The 16167-nt window shown below is 36.4% G+C and overlaps 1 protein-coding gene across 1 annotated transcript in view; it reads left to right on the plus strand.

Moving 5' to 3' along the window:
- The window catches only part of KIF20B (kinesin family member 20B), a 40981-nt gene extending 25658 nt beyond the window's left edge, over nt 1-15323 (plus strand). Inside the window, exons 21-32 of the mRNA XM_075424189.1 lie at nt 307-429; nt 965-1025; nt 1642-1767; nt 2033-2169; nt 3155-3310; nt 4276-4452; nt 5035-5199; nt 8781-8984; nt 11201-11278; nt 12048-12195; nt 13727-13866; nt 15195-15323. Of these exons, the coding sequence (XP_075280304.1) occupies nt 307-429; nt 965-1025; nt 1642-1767; nt 2033-2169; nt 3155-3310; nt 4276-4452; nt 5035-5199; nt 8781-8984; nt 11201-11278; nt 12048-12195; nt 13727-13866; nt 15195-15272 (1593 nt within the window). The 3' untranslated portion in view covers nt 15273-15323. The remainder of the gene's footprint in view (nt 1-306; nt 430-964; nt 1026-1641; nt 1768-2032; nt 2170-3154; nt 3311-4275; nt 4453-5034; nt 5200-8780; nt 8985-11200; nt 11279-12047; nt 12196-13726; nt 13867-15194) is intronic.
- Nucleotides 15324-16167: the final 844 nt, after the last annotated feature.

A 16167-nucleotide genomic window follows, 5' to 3' on the forward strand; every position in this document is an offset into this window, starting at 1 on the left:
ATCACATGTCAGAAAATGTTCCTTTTTTTGTAGCTTGATTAGGCTATTTCCTGGTGGTGGTTGTTTTTGTTTAGGTTTGATTTCATTGGGTTTTTTCCCCTGCCAAATGTAATACTATATGGTAAAAATCCTTCCTTAAGAAGGATGTACAGTATAGTGCACTTCCGGCCCCTGAAATTTTGCTAAGGTGCTTGCAAAAATTTGACTTTTAATTAAAGCAATTGGTTATTTAGATAACTTACAGAGATTGTAAAAAGCTTGTAGCTGAATGTTAGTTTTGGTTGTTGTCTTTGTGAATTGTTACAGGTGTGTACAATGCAAGCAGAGGAGAAATCACTAAGGAACAAAATTAGTGGACTTCAGAAAATTAAAAACCAGTTTAGTGAAGAATTAGAGATCAAACAGCGCACAATCCTGCAACTTAAAAAGGTGTTTGATTTTTTTAAAAATGTTAATTGCTCTTGATTTTTTTTAACTGGTTTATTGACGAGGCAAGTTTTCGAAGCAACAGGAGAAAGCTTACAGAAATTTGGGTAAAAATAAGAGTAGCCAGCTGAAATTAGTTTTGATGGATGAATGAAAGATTGTTTAAAGAACTTCTTATTGATGTTTAAAGAACTTCTAAAGAATGTTTGAAGAATGTTGTGATGTTTAAAGACGTTTAAAGAACTTGTTACTGCAGGACATTGTCAAATTGTTTTAAATAGAGTAATCTGCCTAGTAAATATATAGTTAATACCTGCAGATATTCTGACTAGTGACAGATATGTTAATAATAATATCTTCCTCTAAACATTTTTTTTTCTTTAAATCAGCTTGAATGCTCCTTTACACTGTATGAAAAATTTATTCTGGACTGTTTGTCTTAACTAATGAATAAAGTATTTAAGGCTACTCATTTCTAGCATGTATGTTTGTTTCTTTCAACATGTTTTCTTTAATTTGCTTGCAATGCAATATTTAGGAGCAATCGAATAACAAGAAGCTGGAAGAAATCTCCAAACAGTATGAGAAAACACGTGAAGGTCAGAAAAAGCTATTATTGTTCCATATTTTTTGGTGTGGAATGGCAACGTAATGAGTTGTCATTTTGTTAGTGAATTTAGAGGCTCTTGTATATTTATATTTTAGAATACTGAGAAACTCCAACCTGGATGTTAGAATGTTACAGTCATGAACTAATTTTCATTGAATACTTATTAGCAGGTATATTTGAAAGCAATAAGAATAAGAAACATACACCCCAGAGAAAGTGTGGATTTGCTGTATCAGTGTTAACTTAATAAATGTTGGTATTTATTTGCCATTTTAGTTGGCTGTTTGAACAAAACCAAACACTGAAACGTGACCTAGCACGATAACAGTTTCTGCAGGTTTGATAAACATTTAAAACTTGAACAACGGTTAGTTTCTCATATTATACAAGCCATAGTCTGACTGATGTGAACACTGAAATGCTCACCTAAATCGAGTTGATGAGAACCACTCGGATTTGAATAGTTCAGTGGAGATGCTCTATTTCTTTGTAACAGAGCTTTTGATCTTGGGGGATGGGGAAATGACTTGTAGTGAAGGCACTTTCGGACAGAATGGTAGTAACTAGTAGGAGGCTTATCTGTAAATTTACTCTCAAACCTTCAGATCTGTGTGCAAAGGAAAAAATAATTGAAGATATGCGGATGACATTAGAAGAACAAGAACAGACGCAGACTGAACAAGATCAAGTGCTTGAAGCCAAGTTTGAAGAGACCAACAAACTAGTTTTGGGTAATGTCTCCTTGGAAAGGGAGCAGGGAGGCAAAATTACTTCGTATGTATGGTGATAGTTGTTTTAAATTTCTGTTTTTATTTGTTTACTGTTATTTAGACATTAATTTTATGTAGTACATAACAAACTTCTAACAGTTAAAGGCTTCTGTTCCTTTGTGGTCATAGCTGATAAATCCAAGTAACTTTAGTAGAAGGATGTGAACATGGTCAAATATGCATTTGAAACTATACATTATGTAACCTCATTTTGTGTACTGACTAGAACTGGAAGCATGGAAGCAGAAATGTAAAGAGCTGACTAACCAGAGCAATAGTGACTGGCAGCAGAAGATGAGCAAAAATGAGGAGAAAAACGTAAATGAAAATGAGGAATTAATAAAACTGCAAAAAGAACTGAAGGTAAAATATGGTGATGTAACTCATACTTAGTTTTAAAGGCATAACTTTCATTTAGGAGTCTGAATTTTTTTGTGGCACTGTTTTCAAGGGCTAGAGCATGTTATGGCAAGTTGTTACACTGGTGAAGGAAACCTCCTCTAAAAGCTGCAGTGTACCAGTGCAGCAAAGTCTGGATGCAGTGTCCTTGTAATGCACAGCATCACTGGTGCCCCATGATGGAGTGTGCTCTTCGCTACGTTATGCTGCTATGGACAGGACTCCTGTAGCTGGGCTCCTCTACAGTTGTCTTAAGCAATCCAACTCCTGATATCTGTTCCGATCCTCTTCCCTGTCAGTTGCTTGGGCAACTAAACCAAACTCTTTCAAGATCTAGTGCTTGCTGTATGACCTGTAAGTCCTTCCTGTTAGGCTGAGGACTTACCTCTAATTCTTCTGGGATTAGAAAGTAGACTCTTTTCCCAAATAACTTTTCAGATGCCTTCTGTCTTATATGGAAGAACGTCTGACAAGACGTTTGATTGTAATAGAAAAGGAGACGAAGTTGCTGTGGTTTGAAGTGACGTTCTTAGGTACGCGCTGTCTCTGCCTAACATTCAAACCGTACTGCATTCTAATGTGCTGTAAGGCAGCATAAAAGATTAGGAATTTTTAAGTTAAAAAGTCTCTTTACCATTACTTTTGGTGTAACTTTCATAGTGTTTGTGACTTACCCAGAGCATTTTTAGGGGGAAAAAAAATCTATTCTATGAAGACTTGCCAGTCTGAATAAGAAATGATGAAAATGGTTGGTGGTTTTTTTTTTTCAATAGAGAAGAACAAATGAGAGCATAATACTTGCACTTGGCAACATGCTGGCTTAAAACTGTGCTAGTATTTCTGTTATCTTTTTGAAATGAATCCATTTAATGGTAATCTAGATTTTAAGATTTCTTTTCTTTTTGCTTAATTTCTACCTATGGTTTTATTTCTGGTTTTATTAACATAGGAAAATGAAGCTAAGTATCAAACTGATAGAAAGAAGTGGCTGGAAGAAAAAATGGAACTCATAGGTCTAGTAAAAGAAGCTGAGAGCCATCGCAATGGAGAAATGAGAAAATTTGCGGAGGACGGAGAACGTCATGTAAAGCAACAAGCAGAAATTGTAAGTGAGTGGAGGTCTCAGCAGGGTCCTCTAATGTAAGTCTTTAGTACAGAGCAAATCTCATCTCAGGTGTTGACTGTGTGGGCACTTGAGGGTACCTAGCCTTTGTCAAAGTACCCTCACTTCATCACATGGCAAAGTCTAGATGAGGCCTTCTCAATATGAAAAGGGAGGTATAGGAGAGTCACAAAATGAAAAAGCTTAGTATATAATGGAAGTTAACAAGCCTGTTCCTACTTAACGAGGGTAAGAAAACATACTTTGAAAACCAAGGTTTCTTGCTTGGCTTTTCTAAAAAAAAAAAAAGGCAAGCTTATGAGGCTTTAGAAGGACAAGAATAAGCAAGTAGAAGTTGACGAGAAAAAAAAAGCTTCTTTCTAGATATAGAGTAAAAATACTTGGTCAAAATGCTAGTGGTTTTGCTCCCATATTGCTTTCATAGTAGAGTGACTGACAGTTAATAAGGAAGTGGATACCTTGCCTGTTCACTGGGCTGCATCGAGGTTGTAATTTCTTAAGCATGTAAAATTATTATATGAATCTGTACAATCTAAAACTATATTTGCATCTAGAAGTAGTTAGCAAGACTTTCTGGACCTGCAGTCAGTACAGGAGGATGTTAGGACCTGAAGACTACTTTCACTTTTGTCTGTGACTGCTTGCCTGAGACTTCTTAGTAACAAAATCACAGAGCGAGCCAACAGGAGTTTTGCTTGGTTTGTCTCGAGCTAAGAATTCTCTTCACACAGAGTATAAATATAGATAAAGATTTTCTAATTGAAGCATGGTTTGCTTGTGCATATTTGTAGTGAATCTAGTTCTATGTAAGCTTTGTACGATCTGTATAGGCTCTCAAGTTTACTAAGGCCATAAAATAGTACTAACTATGCAAAATCAAACTATCGGAACCGTTCAGATAGCGTGTAGATGTCGTGTTCAGTTCTAACCAATTTTTCCCCATTTAGGAAAGGCTTGCTGCGCAGCTGGTAGAAAAGGACAACAATCTTCAAAAGTGGCGTGAAGAAAGAGATAAATTAGTAGAAGCTTTGGAAGTACAGCTCAAGACTTTGGCTTCTAACAGTGCACAAAAAGATAAAGAAATAGTGGAACTGAAACAGGCTGCACTAAAGGATTCAGGAAAGGTCATCTCTCTCACTCCTGTGACTTTTTTTGTTGTTGTTATCCATTAATTTTGCAAAACACAATACTTGCTCTTTGCATTTTCACTCTATTTTTTGTTCTTAAACAGTCATATTGAAACAATTTGCAGCTAATTTTAAAAAAAGACCTTTATTTATGTTTGTTCGAAACTAAATTTGTAACAGTAACTGAAGCTTCAAAATACTTAGTAGTTCAAATAGACACTGAAGTCTGATGCTTTGATTGCAAAGTTGGGATGCAAAGCTGAAGCAACTGTCACATTTGCTGCCTTTTTCACAGTGTCAAGGACTTCATGAACAAGTCAGGGGTGAAATTCTCATGCTACATAAGCAGAGTAAAATAAAAAATTTTGCATTACATATTCCCAAGCTGTTATATGACTTTTCTTCACATTAAATAGTGGCCACTCGTACATGAAATTGTTGGCTTTTTATTGGGTAGCTGCTTGTTTTAGCCTGGAATTCTAAAACTGATGCTGCCAAGTAATCATAGTGATGGTCATGTGTATGTTAATTTCTTCTGCCAGTCCTGCAAATTGTGGCAATTTTTGCTTTGTTTATTAGGATAAGGAAACTGATATAGAAGAACTAAGAAAACAGCTGGCCGAGAAAGATGATTTTATAAAGGAATTAAAGCAACGCATTAACCATGAAAGTCTTCAGGCTTTGGCAGAAGTACCTTTACCTGAAGAAGGACAAGATAAAATAGATCAGTCTCTAAACAAAGAGGTATGTTTGTTATATTTATAGAAAGTATGTGCTAATGATACTTTTGTTTTGTTGTTTTCTCAGGATATATTTCAGCAACACTGGGAATCTCCCAAAAGTTACTTTTCGTGGTTCTTCATACTTTAACTATATTTTCAGTTCTGGGTTTCTGTTCATTCTTTTCTCTCTCCCGCTTTCACACTCACTCTCAGGAAAAAAGTACTTTAGATAATAGAATACCACCTCTCTATACATTATAGAACTTAACTAGTTTTTCCCTTGGGTATAGAACTAATCCATGTTCTAGAGATTTGAAGATATAATATTTGTAGTGTCATCTCAGTTTGTTTATGCGAGTGTTAAGCGGATTTCAGCTCAAACAACTTTCATGATATCACGTAAGTGTGGCAATAGAGGTGATTCTGTAAATAGAGCTGTCAGCCCATGTAGGGTTTCACAAGAACAAAACAGTGTCTTGCATCCCATTTAAACCAAAATCAATACAATATTTTATGTTTACACAAAGAAAAGATCAACTTGGCATATTTCCTGAACAAAAATTAAAAGGCTTGCCACTTTACTGAGACTCCTGACTGACTGAATTCTTGTGTGTTACATAAACAGTATTTAATGAGGTAGGTCTGCTGAACTGAATTAATGCTGTGTGGCTCCATTGCTGATTAATAATGGCCAGGGCTGACCATGGATTTCCTAGCAGTCCCTCCCCTGGCTGCTAGAAGATGTGATTCTCTTGTTACAGAACTGGACTGAATGCCAAAATACATCTCTTCATCTCTTTTCTGTCTACTGCCAAATAAGACTGTCTGGCTAGTTTCTTGCTACTTCATCAGTTCAGCTAGTGCCGTATAGATAAAGCTTGTGATATGTGAGGGAGGACAGAATAGCTCTCAGAAGGGTTACCGCTTTATACAGCTTTGTAATAGCAGCTAAGAGAGAACCATAAAATTAGGGTTTTGCTATAAAATTAGTTATAGAGAAGAATTGTTGTGAACAGTTGGTGCTGAACTATTTACCTCAAGCCAGTAGCAACCATACTTGATGTTTATGAATAAGGAGAGCCTGCTAATAGGATTATCATGTGAGAAACTGTTGTGGTGGTGAAGTGAATGGGGTAAAGTTTTAGGGGGAAGTCAAATAATTCTTGGGAAAGACATAGTAGAGATAAAGAAGAAACCATAAAGTGATCAAGGTGATACATGTCTCCTGCCTTGTGAGGAAAGCCTAAGAAACTGGCACTCTTGGTTAGGAGAGGTTAAGGCCACCCCAGGGTTATGGGGCTGAAGCTACAAGATCGTGGTTGTGGTGGATAAACAAAAGGCAGAACTGTCCATCCTGAAATCCTGCACAAACTGGGCAGCACTTGATGAAACTAACAGGAGATCATTTTAAAACAGTTAAAATGACGTATTCCTGTATGACGCAGGTACTGATGTTCTGGAGGTGGTGGAAACAGTTACTGTCAGCAGGGAATAGAAAAATTTGTAGTAGAAATCCATAAATATATTTGTAAATGGGTACTCTTAGGGTTAGGCAGAGGTGTACCCTCTGACACTTCTAATGCAGGAACTGACTCTGCTGGGAGGGTGTGGAGGCAACAGATGACAAGGTGGCCAGGATCACACATGTTATCCCTAAATAGTGTCTCCCTTTGCCACTTGTGGAGACAGAATATTGAACTAGATGGACTGTTGGCGAGACCCAGCAGGGCGCATCTTATGATCACAGTGTGAATAGATGTTACTGACTTAAACTTGTGTTGTCTTTCAGTCCAAGTGTTCATCAGCTGACTGCACTTCAGTTTTTATATTGTAACTTCAGAAAAAAATATATTTTGAGGTTTACAGTGTAGCATAATCTTTACGCATTCTGAATATTTACAGTTCATGGAAAAACAAAGCAAGGCTAATCCTATAGCTGGACAAAGTATTCCAGTAAGATATGATGAAGTTAAAGAGAATTATTCATTATCTCGATGTCCTAGCAGTGCCTCTTCATTAAGTGACATTGGTATAACACTTCAAATTTGAAAATTTTATCAAGTTATATGGATTTTACTAAATGCAGAATAGAGAAGAAAATGTGTCCTGTTACGTGAACAATGCTAAAGTTTTATTCTGCGAATTCCTTTCTTGATGATCGTATCCCCTGATTTAGTGGCTTTTGGGAGAAATAAGAACTATATAACATAATAATGCAAAGAATTATATCTGATTTCAACTGTACGCTCTTGAAAACTTACCTCTCATAGATGCTTATGAAGTCGCTGATTATTAGGTAAGTCACCTGAAAAAAATCTATAAACCCTCTTAGATGGATGAGCAATAGCAGGGCGAACAGGATTTGGTTTCTTCCACTGCAGGATTCCTGTGCATACCTGTGTTGGCTAATGACACTAACCATTCCTATGTAACTTTTTGATTGCTAACTCTCATGAAGTAGCAGTTATAAAGAAAAACTTTTTATTAGCCAACTCTGTTCTTAGGAATACAGTGGTGCTGGTATTCCTACTCAGAATCCCAGCAGAGCCTATTGAAGAAGATGACCTACTTTCCATGGGCTTTGATCATTGTCTTTTGAGAGGAAGAAGGTACCCTTCAGAACGAACCAGCTTAAGAAACAATTTAAGAAACAATATTAGCTAGTCTGTTTGGGACCCCACTAGTAGCAGCAGTAGCAGCCACCTGCCATTTCTCACCACCACCAACCCCAGCAGCCTATATTCCAGGTTTCGTTCGAACAGCTGCTGAATTCATTTTTGTATGCTAGCCAGTAGCTGAACTGCTGACACAGAGATGCAGCAGCCAGGGAGACCACAGCTCTGAATTTCTTGCTGTTTTTGCTGAGAAAAACAGGGTTGTATGGATGGTGGAAAGGAAGTGCTGCTGAGGAAGAAGGGTTGTGCAAACTGACCTTTCCATCCCACCCTTACTGCGCAGTTCTTGCGGTTTGGCTGTAAGCAGGTACAAGACAAGGTCTTCAGCTTGCAGGCAATGGGGCTGCCTGAATGCCTGCTCTTCCTCCAGAGAACTGAGTCATGTAGAAGTCTTTCATAGGTTGAATTTGGCTTGTAGCTTGCCGGTTGGACCCTGTTACTTACACAACTAGCTTCTCTAGCATAGAAGCAGAAGAGAAAGCTCCCTAAAGATGAGCTAGAGAAAGATTATACTTTTCTCTCAAACTCCTATTACTGCCTAGTTCCTAAGGAGCAGCAGAGTTAAGATAAAGCAAATCATGTCAATTCTACTATTGCTAGCTGTGGAAACTGTGACTAGCTGTCTCTGCCCTTGAGGAAAATGCCTTGGAAACCAAGTGTCAGGCTGAGTTCAGCAAGGAAAACTTCAAGTTCTGTGATGGTATATAGAAATGTTAGCTTTTTAAAATTTAACAAAAAAGCGTTATAAGAGTTGAAATCTACTATAGTTGAAGTAGATTTTGTCACTTATAATAGAAGTGTTCCGAAAGCTAACAACTGGAAAATGGAATGTTTACTTTGCAATCCACTGGGGAGGGAAATGTGTTATAATTTTTTAACTCATAGTTGTTTTAAAACTTGTTTTCTTAAAATTTCAATATGCTTGCAGAACCATTCAGGAATTGTACTTGACTCTTCTGAAGTGTCCACAGAAAATGGAAAAACTAGTCGGTTCCCAAAACCAGAGATGGAAATTCAGTTCACCCCTCTGGAACCGAATAAGATGGAGGTGAAGCACCAGGGCAGCGCCTTACCAGTTAGAGTTAAAATGCCCAAGTCAAGAAAGAAAAGGAAGAGTGAAGAGGTGGTACAGGTATGACCTAGACCAAATGACAAAGAATGTTGCTCATTTTTTCAATGTACTGTTATGATCATTTGTAAAATCCTATCCTTATCTTCTGATTCTCATTGAGATCCTAAGGACCTGTCTAGGGTGAATCGCTGGCCTGTGTTGAATAAGGTCATAGATTTAAATTTATCCTTATTCTGGCCCTTTGTCCCCGATTTGCACTTTCTTGTTACCTTTTACATTTCTCTCTTCCCTGCTGGTACCATTTGCTTCTGTCTCCAGCTCTGATCTGTGGGATTACAGACCAGTTCTATAGAACTGCTTCTTTTTGTTTAAGCAATTGTTAGTATCAATTATCTCTTCTAATAAGCAATTACAAGTCAAGCCTCTGGGTTTAATGCATTTCAGAGTTTCAAGACCGATTCCTGTGACTTGATTTCTTCAGCCTGTGTTTTCTTTGCTCTTTTCATACTTAGAGGGACTGTACAGAACTAATTGCACCAGCACCTGAACCTCCCTGTTTTCTGTAGACTTTAATTCCTTCAGTTATGCTAGGTTATATGCTCCAGCCTGCTTAATGTGCTGTGGTGTTTACATGTGAGACTGAGGCTCCACAGTAGTTCAAGGTGGTAAAAATCTTCACTGCTGCTACCTGAAATGCATGTTACTTTGCTCTGCCTTTTATCAGCATCAGTACCAACACAGCTCTCTAAGACACTTACAAAGGCTGTGAAACCCTAAGGCCACACTGTGGTGGTACTTACATACTTGTAATCCTACTTGTGGGGCGTATGAATCTATACTTCTAAGGACTTTAGAAGCTGACAGGTGAGTGTGAGGGAGATGACATTTGGATGATTTGGCTAGGTGGTAAGTGATCTCTTTCAGTGAGTGAGCTTGTCTCAGCTGTAGAGTGAGGTATCTGAAGCTTTTTCCAGAATTTCTAATTCAGGCATTCCCAAGTGATGTATTTTTTAATCCTAGTAAAACAGTTAAGGGAGATAATAATTTCGGTGGTTAGTGCTCAACAGTACTTCAGTAAACTCATTTTGTTAAACCTGGATTGCAAAATTAGCTGTTAAAAACTGTGTAAGTTAATTCATCTGGAACTCAACGCTTCATTCTGGAATAATGCCCAGAGTTCATTTAAACTTCTTGTGTCTTGAACCAATTTTCTTCAAGAAGTGTATTCTCTCAGGCTGCTGGAATAGTAGGTGTAAAAATAACCACCCTTCTGAAGGCATTGAAGAAGTACCAAACCTTATCTACAGATGAATATATTTCATCTAATGTAGTTGTCCATGTTTTTAGAGAAGACTGTTTTACCAATCCATTTAGATCCTTTCATAGTGTAGTCGTCCGTGTTCATACCCTTATGGGATAACGTTTACCTAAGTAACCTTTCAATAACATGGAACAAAATTTAAAAGTATCTTGTTGCTGTTTTATTCACCTGAATGTTACTTTTAAATATTATTTTCTTGTTACATATGCCAAACCAAAAATAGATTATAAAATGATTCAGTAACTTTAACTGCCACAAGTCTACTGAAGACACAATTTGTTTTTTAAGTTTCCTAAAACTGAAAAGCACGTTGTCAGCACTAAAATTAAGGACTGAGGGGAAACCTGTGGTGCTAAAAAACACACATACTGCTCATCTCAATTTTTTAAAAAATAAAACCAAAAACCCCATCTCTTCTTAGAAACAAGCAAAACCAAATCTTTTGCAGAGACTACCTTCTAATTAAACAAAGAACAAAATTCTGTTTCTGTTTTCTGACACTGTTATCAGTCGATATGGCTGTCAGTTATCTGAACTCTCTTGGCACCGCTTCACAAGATACCTGTCATTAAAAGACATCATCTTAACAATGGTACTATGCTGCCAACCTGTTTTTATAGTTGTTGCTGTATACCTGAATTTATATTTAGATTTATTGAGTTAATTTCAATTTGTGTGTTTACTTGTCAAATCTCTTAAAGCCAAAGGCATAGGAAATAATAGAGAGGAGGAAACAATGTATGTCAGAATGGTTTTACTACGGGTATCTCTAGTTCCCTTCCACAGGTTTGTTTAGCATTTAATTCATATATGAGTAGTTACCTCTATCCTGTATAAGCGAATGCCTCCTTACTGTTAGTCATAGCACTTAAACACTAGATGCTTCTGTAATATAAATAATTGTTGTTCTTTCCAGAAGAATCCTGGTTGAAATATGTCATATTAATTTTTTTAGGATTTTGTGAAAAGTGAGAACAAGAAAAATACAAAACCTGCTATGACTGACTCACCTTCTACAAGCAACAAGAAAATGGTTTGGTTTTGTTCTATTTTTGAAGTTAGTTTGGCCTTTTCAGTAAAGGTGGACTTGTGAAAGGAGCAAACGTTCTTATGCAGCAGTATCTTATCCTTATATATGTACTTAAGTAGGATTCTTAAACACATATGTTGTCTTCCTGCTGAACTCTCTAAGCTAACCAAAGAGAGTAAGTCTGTATTTGCCAAGAGTGTGTACTAGCTGCAGTGTACAATGATTCAAAGGGAAGGATATTTCGTATTAAATAGTTATGAAGACTGGTTTGAACATACTATTAGTGTATGTGGTGTTACAGGCAATGCCTCGTAAGTAAAACTAAGTTTCATGTCATCTATAAGCATGACAAGTACAAAAAGATTATTTTAGGCCTTAATAGTAACCTGAGCAGGTTCCGAAGGTGGGTAATAGATTTATTTTGCCCATCAGTTTCCTCCTGTTCTATTTATAACTAGAATAGCTTGTCTAATGAAATACTCTACAACTTTGAATCACTTATTTTAAAAAAAGAAACTATTTGTTCCCTATATTACTGATGCCCTTAAATATATTTTGTGAAACTTTTGACAATTTGTTTTTTCTTCTGATTATAAAATGAAGTTGTCTATGTTGCTTGCTGTGGTGGTATCATTAGTATAACGAACAGAGGGTGCCAGGAGCAAAGCTCAAAATGTTAGCTCAAAAACAACATGGAGGTCAAATAAAATGGAATTAAACTTGAAAATAAGTAAATTTTTAACTTAAACAATGATCTTATGTTTCTGTACAGAAGTCTACTACACAGTCATTTAGAAAAGAATACTGCTTAAGAAAGCAAGAATCTACTTCAAGTAAAGAGTCAGCTAAAAACAAAGATGGAACACTACAAAGAATTGGAGACTTTTTTCAGAGTTCTCCTAGTATTATTCACTCTAAAGGTTTGTACAGAATAAATAAGGCTTGTTCCAGGTTGTCTGGACGTTGTAGAATACCTTTTTTTTTACCATAATCTGTTAATGTATATGTTGTCATAGGACACATCTGCTGCATTAAGTTGTTGTTTTGTTTATGAAATAAAGAATTCTGAACTGGGGCCTGCTATATTGAATCTTGCAGAGTAGAAAGGCTGTCTTGATTTCAAGGACCACATGGTTCTAAAGTTTAAGTTAAGTGTGTAAGGCAAACCAGGTGGAATTCAAGGACACAGTGTTGAATATGTGCATATAAATTTATCATAAAAGTAATGATAACGTGAAGCTTGAAAAGTCTGAGTTACAGTAAAACGATTAAAGGCAACTTCAGAAACTTGCCCTGCTGCTCGAAAAAATCAAGAGCTGAATCCAAACACCAAATATTACCTTGTTCTGTAAGCAATCCTTCCCACCCGCCCCACCTACCTCCCCCCCTGCTTTGTTTCTGTGAAAACTGTATTAATGTTTTTTGATGTACGTACGTGGGAGAGGAAGATTAGTTCTACAAATCTGAAAGCCAGTGTCTCATGAAAATGTTTGGAAGGCATAAACTGACTATGAAGCAATTAATGGATATTAAGTTTAAGCATAGCCTTGGGAAGATTAACTGCTAGGACTTTCAGTTGATGAATATAATGTATTTTTTCTACAGTGAGTCATGATCTCTGAGTTACTGTGGTTTTTCTTTTTTTAAAAAAAAAATATTAAAATTAGCAGAGGGCACAAGGAATCACCAGTGTTAAATTCTAAAAGATGGTGTTATTTGGTTGGTTAAAAAAACATTAGTCATTATTCAATGTGGACGGTTAGAATTAAGATCTCTGTACCAACTTGAAAACTTGGCTTGTTACAGACTACATCTTACTTATCTGCTGTAAGACAGTCTAGATGATAATGGAATTTTAAAAATTTTCCAGGTTTGTCAGATTGGTTCCATGAGGACCCCATATCATTATCAATGGAAGCCAAATTCAGACTACTCAGAATTTCACCCTAAAGATACTTGATTGGAGAAAATGAGTTCTAGTTTGTAACCTTTATTACCATGTTCTGTATTTTTTAACTCTTTTGCAGAACTTAGTATTGTTTGAGATTTCCTTCTAGCTCATAATATGCATACACTTGTCTCTTTAGAGAGGGTATTACTAGTTTGATAAAACTATATACAAGTATATACAGAAAATTGACTCTACCCTGTGCTTCTGTCAGCATGAAGAAGTTAAGCCTGTTGTTTGACTCCTGTTGAAGTGTTTAACTTGCAGTCAAATCTGAATCCTAATTGATTTTTAATGTGCTATTTAAATGTGTCCTTTAGCTTTTTCATCTGAAGCTGTGGAAAACTCTGCTAGTCAAATACCACTTCTGAATTTCTATAGTTAAACTTCAGACTACATCTCTTTCATTTTCAAACTGTTTTTAAGAAAGCTTGCCTTATACATGAATTTTGAGGCTCACAAAAGTAGTAAGACATTGATTTATGATAAAATTTTTCTTATAGCAAAGAAGCTGATTGCGACAATAAGCTCTCCGAAGTCGGCAGAACCCGAAAGTGTCAAAAACGAGCTCAAGCCAAAACGAGCTAAGAGAAAGCTGTATTCAACTGACATTTCTTACCCTCTAGATATCCCTGCTTCTTCGGTAAGTGATTGCAGGTTACTGTTCTGTCCATGGTAATGTATTTCTGTAATCTTGGCTTAAAATAAACTGTCAGGGGGACAGAACAAACTTGAAGGTCTGATCAAGTTGCAGAACAGGTTTGAAAGTACAGACTTGTTTTTTGCTTTGATCTAACTGTTCCTTTTTGTCTTTCCATCCTGCTGTTTTACTTACTCTTCTCCATTTTCTCACCTATCTTCTCTGTGTTTGACTGATAGCTTTTCCTGTATAGATGATGCAGCAATCACAGAGGTATCTCTTAAATCTGGATTCACAGATATCTTAGTTGTGGTATGTGGAGGATTACTTTTTCCTCTACTACAGCAATTGAGTCTTAATTGGTTTTTCTAGTAGTTGGTGTTCATTTAAGTGTAGCATAAAGGGAGATTAGAAATAGAGACCATTAAGGGAGCCATAGATTTGGAATAACATGACTGAAACACGAAAGATAAAGGTCTGGATGTGCAATTGACTTTGCAGGGTAAGTAAGCACCTAAGTTAATTTCCAATTCCATTTATGCCCAGCTGATATTTGGATTACTTTAGGATGTGGCTATATCCATGCTTTTCCAAAGTACAGTTTAGGTAGCCTTCTGGGTGTGCCTAAATTGTGTTCCCCTAAGCCAGCCCATAAAGAGTCTTTATAGGCCAGGGCTTTATGTATTGTTTCAGAAATCCAACTACATGGTTTTGACAGTAACTACAGTGCTAAGCATACTCTTGCTTTGTTGGCAGTACATTTATTTGTTCTGTTCAATCCTTTCTTCTCTTCACTATGGTGAGTGTTTGCCCATACTGAGATATCCTGTTGAATCTTCTGTACATTGTATGAATGGATGTGGCAGAAACCAAAATGCTTTTCATAGGAGGATGAAGAAAATGGCAGAAATGCAGAGCAAAAGAAGTTAAGAAGCTTGGAACTGAAAGGAAAAGTGGAAGATTGAATCATGGGAAAGTAGAGAAAGCTAAAGGAATTTAAGCTAAAAATATGTTTTCTGAACACTTCTTGTTTCACAAAATAAGTACTAGAGATCAGAAGTGAGAGCTGCTTTCAATCACATTTTTATTTGGATTTTGGTATTTGTTTTGGCAAAACCAAAATTTTGTATGTTCCCAGTATTTGTTGCTTATTATGATGCACTAAAACAGACTCTCTGTCTTGGAGACCTCTGAGTAAAAGATAGTAGACAAATTTCATTCTGATAATAGCTTCTGGGGAAAAAAACCACGTTGGTTACATGGGTCTAGAAGTGTATGTCATTTGTCTCTGAAGAAATGCTGAGTAACTCTTGAAATACCATCTTTTTCAGATATTTGTAGAACAAAAAGAGAAGGAAAGTGATCATCTAATCATCAAGCGACGGCTACGGTCAAAAACAGCTAAATAATCTTGTAAAAACATGTTTGTATTTCATAGTTAGGGCGTATTTTCTTTGTATTGTTTCAGCTGATTAGATGTAGGAAGTAACAGATACTTAGTCATGCTCCAAAGTGTGTATACAGATGTATGGAATTGTTCTGATTGCTTCCAGTTCTGACTTCATTAAATCTGAAATACTGTTCAAGAAAGTTTGTGTCTGAATCTTTTTTTTTCTTTTTTTTTTTAAGAATGGTATCTTTGGAAGTGTTCATAATTTATCCATTGGGCATTAAGAACTATGCCTGTGTGGAATATTTTAAGTTGCTTTTTTTCAGGTGGCCAGTATACCTACTATAACTTTGAGTGGGGGGGAAAAAAAAAAAATGAGTACATGTCAGAGCTTGTGTATCCTTACATTCTTTATGCATATATAGAATATAGTAAGGTTACAGCTTACGATCAGTGACTGAGTAAATACTTAAAACAATTTTGGTTTCATGAATGTAGCATTTACTGAAGTCACAGGCAGTGATGGTATTTCATAGGATCTCGCATTGTTTGAAGAACAATACTGATCATCTTTCAGAAAGAGCTGAAAGCTTTGACAATTACCTGTTCTTGACATGGATGAAGCAAGACAATCCCAGTAAGTGATCATTTACTCTAACTTTTTGCTCATGCAGCTTTCTTATTTTTATTTTCTTGAATTACTGCCAACTATACAACAATTTTTACTTGGGCTATTGGATTATTTTAGTTATTACTGCATTTTGGTCTTTCATCCATCGATGATTCTATAACATCTTTCTGTTCAAAGTGTTCCTTATCAATCTGTTTTGCGCATACATACTGTCTAGCACTGTAGAAAGAGTATCTTGTTTACAGGATTGCTTTTTGAGGTTTGGTATTGGCCTGACGACAAA

Source organism: Opisthocomus hoazin, chromosome 6 (genome assembly GCF_030867145.1).
Source record: "Opisthocomus hoazin isolate bOpiHoa1 chromosome 6, bOpiHoa1.hap1, whole genome shotgun sequence".
Classification (NCBI taxonomy): Eukaryota; Metazoa; Chordata; class Aves; order Opisthocomiformes; family Opisthocomidae; genus Opisthocomus; species Opisthocomus hoazin.